Source organism: Festucalex cinctus, chromosome 7, assembly GCF_051991245.1.
Source record: "Festucalex cinctus isolate MCC-2025b chromosome 7, RoL_Fcin_1.0, whole genome shotgun sequence".
Classification (NCBI taxonomy): Eukaryota; Metazoa; Chordata; class Actinopteri; order Syngnathiformes; family Syngnathidae; genus Festucalex; species Festucalex cinctus.
In genome coordinates this window covers 20584002-20592558 of record NC_135417.1, presented here as the reverse complement: position 1 = coordinate 20592558, position 8557 = coordinate 20584002, and the positions used below count along the sequence as shown (strand labels likewise).

Here is an 8557-nt window from a genome sequence, read left to right as displayed (position 1 = left end):
CATAAATCATATTCCATTTATATTTATTTAAAAAAAAAAAGTCAATATACAGTTTTCACTCAGACAAAGACTGACAAGGGAATGGCAGCACCGCACTGATTTTCAGCATTATGAATAGTGCATTTACATACTGAGAATGCTAAGCAAACATATTGTGTAACAATAAACAATTCCTGAATTGCTGACATTACAGAGGGTGATAGCATGTACACTGTCAGAGTTTGAAAAAAAAAACACCTTGCTGCTCAGGTTTATTGACATTACATATTGAATAATTGAGTAGGTTAAAATATTTATGGTCCAGGGCTTGCATTAATGCCTGCATATACTGGCTTATGCCTTTTAAGTTTTTTTTTTTTTTTTTAAATCACTACACAGGATGGCTGGTTTGCATCGGTTTCGCATAGGAGAGCAGTGTCAGGAGAGTGTCACAGTAAATACCATCATTGCCTTTATTTTTTAAATCACATTTGCAAATACTGACTGTCAAAGGTTCCCAGTCCTGTTTGTATCCTGACATATAGTTGAGAAGTGGTTTAAACAGCACCAATCCTGTGATGGGGTACTTGGAGTGTCTGAAGGTTGGGGCATGTGAAATATGGAGCAGGAAGGAAACACGTTGCTATCCCATTGGATGCAAACGGCAACGTTGGCCCATAGAAAACTTCCTCTTTCCCCTCTCGGCTCAAATCCAGAACCTGAAATTAGACGTACAAAGATTTATCCGGGGTCTCCAAACCTTGATGTCAAAAACTATGTAAAAAACTAAAACACTCCACAATAAAAATTTCTGATAAATGAAGGGGATGAAAAGTTTGAAATGTGAAAGTCCTCTGTCACCTGAATGCATGCCAGAGGCTCATTGGTCCAAATGGAGTACCCTCCAACCACATAGATCCGGTCATCATGGACCGCCACTCCGGACTCATTCTGACCTGAGAAGGAGAAGAACTTCAAATAGCCAAGCTGAGGACACTGAGGACAGTTTTGCCTCCCACACGACGACTCAGCTAAAGATGAGCACATAGAAGATGGCAAAGGTTGGTGGAGGTGTTGAGAGCCAAATTGTGAATTTTTGCAGACATAATATAGAGAAAATCCTCTTACAGCACATAAAAAATAAAACATACACAAGTGCAAAAAAAAAAAAAAGATCCAATATCATCTCAACTTTCAAGCATATTCTTAAGTAAGTATTTCAATGAAATGTTATACTGACTACAACACATTCCAAATGATTATGCAAACTATGGTGACAATACTAATAGTGACTACTAATAACTTTTCTAGATATGCTAAGGCACACATACATTTACAGCTAAAAACAGTAACATAATTTCTCTTCGTAACTATTTGGAGAATAAGGATAACAAAACAAAAATGTTTTCCTCCACTTTCTGCTTTGTGTCCGATTTGTAAACATGTTATATTAATGTCCTCAATTATGGTCAGCACAGGTTGCTTTTGTTCGGCTGTGAATGTGGAGATGGGATTCTGCTGATAATTATTTGCTTTATCACCTTTAACAGAAAGACGTAGCAGTTTTTCAAAAATGACCAGATTATTTAAACAATGTATAATTGCCTGATTGATTGATTGGTTTTACATAAAGTAATGACAAGTTTGCTAAGAAAATTCATTTTTCAAATATCATTTCCAGTTTAATTGATACATAGATTTTTTTTTCTTTTTTTTTTCCCCACTCACTCACACAAGCACGCACACAAACAAACGTGGTCTCCCAGGCGTGGAAGCAAACTCACATCAACCGGCACCAAAGGCAAGTGACGGTTCCACTCTTCCACCCAGAGCCCTGTAGTAACTTTATTTGTTTGTACGCTATGGGCTGAAATATGTGCCACCAGAAAATTTGAATTATTTAGGATTTGAATTTGAATCGCTAAACTTGAATAATTGTATTGAAAAATAGTGAAAAACAGTCACCCTCCCGATCGCATGTTGTTTCTTTAGGAGTGCTACGAGTCTTATCTCGTTTTCTTTATACCTGTTTTGCATTGAATTGCACATTTATTTATTTATTCATTTATTTATTTATTTTAATGCAAATTTAAAATAAAGCAAGGTCTTTTAACCTGGACTGGGTGAGTAGCTAATGTTTCTTTTGTTCGCTGCTGCTGTTACAGTTAAGTTAGTACTCACTATTTTTATTTTGATTGTTGTTGGTTCAAGTTTTAATTTTGTTTCTTGTTTATTGTATGAAGCCTATTAATTTGTTCAATAAAATGAGAACAAATCATTTTCTTTGCTCGATAATTGTTGCTATTTGCAGTCAGTAGAGTGCAATATTTAGTTCACCAAGTCATTTATCAAAATGTATGGTAAATTTGTCGTGAATATTTCAAAGAAAAGCTAAAGTTAAAAGAGCCGTTTGAGAGCCAAAAAGAGGCTCTTTTCACTGAGCCGATCCAAATGAACCGGCTCACCGAAAATCCCCTCACTAGATTCAAGCTTTGTCCAACATTGACAGTAAATGTTCTGCACTGCTTATACCCGTGAGTGGCGGGCATTCTCCACTTTGCCCACCTGTGAGGAGACTGAAGGAGCAGCGCGTCCACTGGTCCACGTCCAGGTTGTACGAGTCGATGTGGCGCACCAGGACCCGGTCGTTGTTGTAGTCCAGGTCATTGCCCCCGAGCACGTAAAGCTTCCTTCTCACCGCCGCCATCACGTGGTAGACGCGCCTCTGCAACATCGGACTGCGTGCTAACCACTGGTCCTGAACAAGGGGGCGACGTGGAGAAAAGAATGAAGGAAGTGAGGAGAGGGAGTGAAATTAGACGAATAAGATTCATATTCAAACATGCTTTGGGTGTTTGATGTATGCTCAATATACCAGATAAATAATATGGCACTGAAGCTCCGTTTGTTTGTACTAATGACTTCCCTGCCTATTTCAAATTGTACGTTAGCTTTTCCATTTTAGACAGTGCTTGCACATTTCACTAAGTGTATTGAAGCTGATTTTGTGTCAGGGAGAGCGAAAGAAAGAGCTTGATTGAGGCACAGAAAGTGTGCGTGTGCGCGTGTGTGTGTTGACGGGTGGCCATCTGTTGAGGGTACAGTGGGTGGGTGGGAGTATGGCTCGCTGTTGCTCTGGCAGGTGAATGTAGATCGCTGGTGAATACAAATGAGGCTCTCCCGTGCCTCCCTCCCTCGCTTCCAGGGCAACCCGAACAAACACAGACCCATATGGATGCGCGCCTCACATGTAAACACGCCGCATACCTCCACATTATGCGCAGCCTCCGAAAGATGCAGAGGCCTTGTTAACAGCTGGCTCATATGCATACACAAACACACACCGGAGCTCACTGACTTCCATTGTAATTGGCCGCATGTGACGATTGGACTCAAAACCATATTTGGCTGTAGCCTACTGTACTTTGATTTCATAGAGATCATCCGATACACTACTACTACTAATACAAATATATATATATATATATATATATATATATATATATATATATATATTAGAGGAAAAAAAATGTCTATGATGTTTTGACACCACTGCCAATGGCATACATGACGATGAAATCAACTGTAAATGGTGAACCAGATAAAACTTGCTCTCCTGCTAGCTTGATATAATTCTCCTCTTAGTCTCACAAAAGAATGAAAAATTGTGCTTTGAAGATTATTTCTTTCTTGTAACAAAGCTTCTTTGTAAGGAACACATATTTTTGGGCTGAACATTTTTAACTGTTTTTGTGGGTTACACCCATTACAAATTAGCCAAATGTTAACAAGTGTGTTTTGCTGTTGCCATTGATTGCATTAACATGCAGTCAATATTCAAATTAAAGGGGAAGTAACTGAAAAATATGTTCTATATACACAATATGTTCTATGCGCTCCCAGGCATCTAAACACAGCATTCTGATTCATATTGTGCTCATGGAATTAGCAGCAAAATCCAGAAACCATCTCAGGGGGTGGCCATTTTGCCACTTGCTGTCGTCACCTGAAAATGACATCACAGTTGTTCAAGGCTAATCACAGCTCACCTGTTTTCTGAAGCTGGGCCGTATCGAGATTGGACAACATTGGTGACAGTACTTCATAGAAACAGCATGACTCATGTTTTAAATTTGTTAAACATTAACAAGAGGACTTCAGACATTTTACAACTTGCCTTAAATACATGTATAAATTATATGCTTGCTGATGTTTACAGGAGGAAACTTGTAAATATATATATATATATATATATATATATATATATATATATATATATATATATATATATATATATATACATATATACATATATACATATATATATATATATTTTGATTAAAGATTATACCTGTAATTCAGCAAAAGATGCCTCTGCCAAATCTAATATTGGGGTCTAAGGATTGGAACTGAGTGATAAAAGAAAAAGGGGGTCTTCAAAGCAGCACATACCATCCACGTGTTAAAAAAAATAAATCCTTATGTATATGTATAGTCTGCTCGTGAAATGGGAGTGGTAAAATGGCCGCCCTATGGCTTCCAAGGCTTGCACAATCGTTTATGGACTATCAGCTATCACGTTATGTATACAGAGCAGTGTACTTCCTGTACTCAAAAGACCAAGATTCCTTGCAAGAGCATTCACAGAACACACACACGGAGATGCCGTTTAATGGCGGTATTCTGATTCATGTTTATATGACCAAATATTCAGGTCACAAAAGAAGTAACCCATCGGTCTTATTCAGGCTTTTAAAAATCTGAATATGAGCATATTTCGGCTTTTGCAGGTGTTAGTGACTGCATGCAAACGTAGTCACTGACTCCACTTTTGAACAGCTGCTGCCCCTTCAACCTGACCCTGAATAAACTGGATGGATGGACGGACGCAATTCCACATCTCCCCAGTCTAGGACCAAAGGGAGAGTATGGACTGACCACCCAGCAGCCCAAACCTCAACCCCATTGTCACCAATGTGCCAGTGTAAAGACGTAGTTACCTGTTCTGGCTCGTATACCATCAGGCGATTCTGGTACTGAGCTGTGTTTGTCACCCCACCTGTGAAACATCATTAAAACACTTTTTAAGGTGTGTATCAGTACTTTTGTCCAGACAGCATACTAATGCGATCTTGTTGCTTACCTGAGACCCAGAGCAGGTTTTCAGCCACACAGCCTGCGTGGCATGAAAGTGAACGGTCAAAGGGTTGCACGTACGTCCATTTGTTCTTCTTCGGACAGTAGCGCTCTACTGAGGGAAGCACCTGCCTCAGCTCGTTCCTGCCACCCACCGCATACAGGTATTGACCCAACGCTCCCAGTACAAAATGTTCTCTGCAAGCCTTCATGGAGGCTATCTCAGTCCAGCGGTTTGCCCTGGGGTCATATCGACAAGCAGTCCTGACCGCGCACGTCCTCCCGCTGCTGTGCTCCATCTCGCCGCCCACAACAAAGAGGAAGTTCCCCATGACAGACACGCAGTGGTGGCTACGCCCAGTGGGCATGGGCGCCAACTCGCTCCAATTGGAGCCTCCCGCCACACGTACGTGCTCCTGCGCGGCCGGATTGAAATAACGCAGCTCCCGGACTCGGCACACCTCACGCTTTCTTCCCCCGGCGATGTAGAGGGTGAGGGACTGGAAGCGAGGTCTGGTGCGGGCTGACTGGTGAAGGGGCTGTGCGAAGGTGCTATGGTGATAGTCCAGGGCTTCGTCTACCAGAGCAGCAACAGTGGAACTGGACTGCACCAGGGGGTGGCTACAGGCTAGGTGGTGCAGGGTTGAGACGTCCATCAGGCCGTAGCGGACATGTTGCAGAAGATCCTCAGCGTACTGGTAGCGACAGTCGTGTTCCAACCACATGACGACAAACTGAAAAGGATAACACAAAAAGGCTGATGAAGTCATATGTAACAACAAGCATATGCTGATCATGTACTTTATTGCGAAAATCGTTAGATCTCGATCGGTGGCCAATGGGGTATATGCCACGGAAGAGGCGGGACTGTTTTTGCACATCAGTTTGTTTCCGGTTCGGTTTGCGACGTGTGGGCTGCGTCAAAATTCTTGTGCTTCCGACTTTGTGCCCCTCGGTTGCGCGTTCGCAATCTGGACCGGAACCAAACTGATGTGCAAAATCACCTCCCGCCTCTTCCATGGCATATACCCCTTTATCAAACAAAAGCAGACAAAATATATGTCCGATTTATTATGTACAAATTATCCCATATTTACTAGGGGTGTGCCAATACATCAATTATTACATTAATCGAGGTTTGACACGTACCAATTAGATTATGATTAATACATGTTGAAAAACAATTATTTTCCATAATAATTTAATGACAGAAACACTACCCCAGCTTGCGGAACAAAAGTAAAAGACACGCCTGCCGCCCGGACACTTAAAGGAAGGCACATAGTGAGGATAGCGGCAGCGGAAGTTAATGAGACATGTTTTCTCCCCAGAATTAAAAGCTAGCGTTTGGAATTCTTTTGGTTTTGATTACGATTAATATATGTTCAAAAGGGATTTAATTTAATAACTGAACACAACTGCTGCTAAAAGTACAGAAATCTGTGAATACACAAAGTATTTTGGTTAAAAGAAGTCTTATGTATTTCTAAAGGCACTTTATGTTTAATATTTTCCAGAAAATGTGGAATTCATTCCACCAGAGTAGAATCTTATTTTATTGTAAGAGAAAAATCTATTTTTGAAAAGTACTGTCTTTGAAACAATTGTTTTTGCGCCTTCTTGTGAAAAAGAGCAGCTTAAGGGTAGCTTTGTGTTGTATGGGCATCATTTCCATCGTTCCTGTTGGATCATTTGGTGATTGGAAATAAAAAGTAATGGACATAAATTGGTTTGGCTACTTGAATTAATGAATACTGACAAATATACCTTAAATGTATGAAGTAGCCACAAAGTAAGAAAAAAATCGAGGAAAAAAGATGCATTCAAAATCGTGACAATCGTGATGATCATTAGCATGATAATCATTCAATAATCAAATTGTAGCACCCTTAATCGTAATCCTAATCGAATCGTGGGGTGCCTTAGATGGCACACTCCTAATATTTACTCTTTTATTATTGACAAAGAATTAATTGTAAAGCATTTATTCATCATTGTGACATCTGTTTGTGCTGCTGCGGGAAGAGAGGAACTTCATTCCAAGGCCGTAAACAAACTTCAAAGACTACTGACTGACTGGAGAAGTTTTATGGCTGAGACACCTTGAGTAATAAAAGACATCTGCAGTGTAAATTGATGCGATTTCCCCACCTCCTTTAGAGCAACAAGTGACCATTTGTTTTTTAGCCGAATCCCAAATAAATAGAGAAGTGTGAGGATGTGGCACAATGGGCCAGAAGCGTGTGATCTGCACTCACTTCTCACTCGCATATGTAGTCAAAAAGGCCTTGTTTTCTCATTTTTGTGTCTGTCTCTTCATCCTTATATCTGTGTATTTTTGTGGTGTATAAACCTGAAAATATACTATGCATTTTTTCTAAATTATACAAAAACAATAAATAAATAAATAAATAAATATATAAATAAATAAATAAATAAAAATAAACTAAAAATTAAACTGAACTAAAACTAATCGTGGTGTCTAATCAGCATCTTGATATGGGACACCTTTGAGGTTGGGTGGATTATCTTGGCAACGAATGAGTGCTCACTATCACAGATTTAGACTGGTTTGAGAACAATATTTGAGAGAAATGGTGATATTATTTCTGTTTGTGGAAGAAGTTTAGATCTTTGAGTTCATCTCATAAAAAATAGGAGCAAAAACAAAAGTGTTGCGTGAATATTTTTGTTGAGTAAAGAATCAGGATCAAGCTCTATTGGCAAGTTTGTCCATCATTTGTTGCTGGCTGTTGTGTAATTTATGCACTAAAGCATTGCATGAGCTTAATAAAGAGCTAAACAACAACCATATAGTGACTATACGGTCTATATGGACTATATTATGGTCCGCTCACTGCCACCTGCACACGTTTTCTGATGGGCCTGCCATCATCAGTTTCAGCTTGATGATGGAAACTTTAATTTACCCATTTTCTGAACTAAACAAGTCATATTCTATTCAATCCTTGACTTTAAAAACAGGGGATGCCTAATCAGAAATACTGCACCCCTCTTCATATTCACGTTTTACTTTGTTTCCCCAAATAATTGTAATTCACACTGTATGGCTGACACTGGCAGGCAGCTAATTGTATCTTCTTTATTCAGAATCATAGCAGATACAGATAGGAAAAGCTTAATAAATGCGGCATGAGCATATGATTTAATTAATACAGAATTTCCTGTATTTCCTCATTCAAACCCCGATTTTTAATACTTTGTCCTTCCCTATCAAAAACTTATTTGTACGTTGTTGTTGTTGTTTAATGCTAGAGCACATAGAAGGCTTTGATGCAGCTCATGACCTGAAGAGGTCGCTAAAGCAGTGGTAGTTATTACAAAAAAAGGCCAGCAGGTGGCAGCAGAGTATAAGAGATCAGCTAGGGCCATGTTGCAACAAGCTGTTTTTGCGAGTGTTTTCAACAGGTTTCTGAATAAT

General features: G+C 39.6%; 1 protein-coding gene across 3 annotated transcripts in view; it reads right to left on the bottom strand.

Annotated features, from left to right (window-relative positions):
* Positions 1-38: 38 nt before the first annotated feature.
* Positions 39-8557, bottom strand: part of klhl32 (kelch-like family member 32) — a 38156-nt gene continuing 29637 nt past the window's right edge. For all 3 annotated transcript variants that reach the window (XM_077526431.1, XM_077526430.1, XM_077526433.1), the window contains 5 exons: positions 5123-5849; positions 4980-5038; positions 2545-2737; positions 841-935; positions 39-698 (listed from right to left, as the gene is read on the bottom strand). In XM_077526431.1, the coding sequence (XP_077382557.1) occupies positions 537-698; positions 841-935; positions 2545-2737; positions 4980-5038; positions 5123-5849 (1236 nt within the window). In that variant the 3' untranslated portion in view covers positions 39-536. The remainder of the gene's footprint in view (positions 699-840; positions 936-2544; positions 2738-4979; positions 5039-5122; positions 5850-8557) is intronic.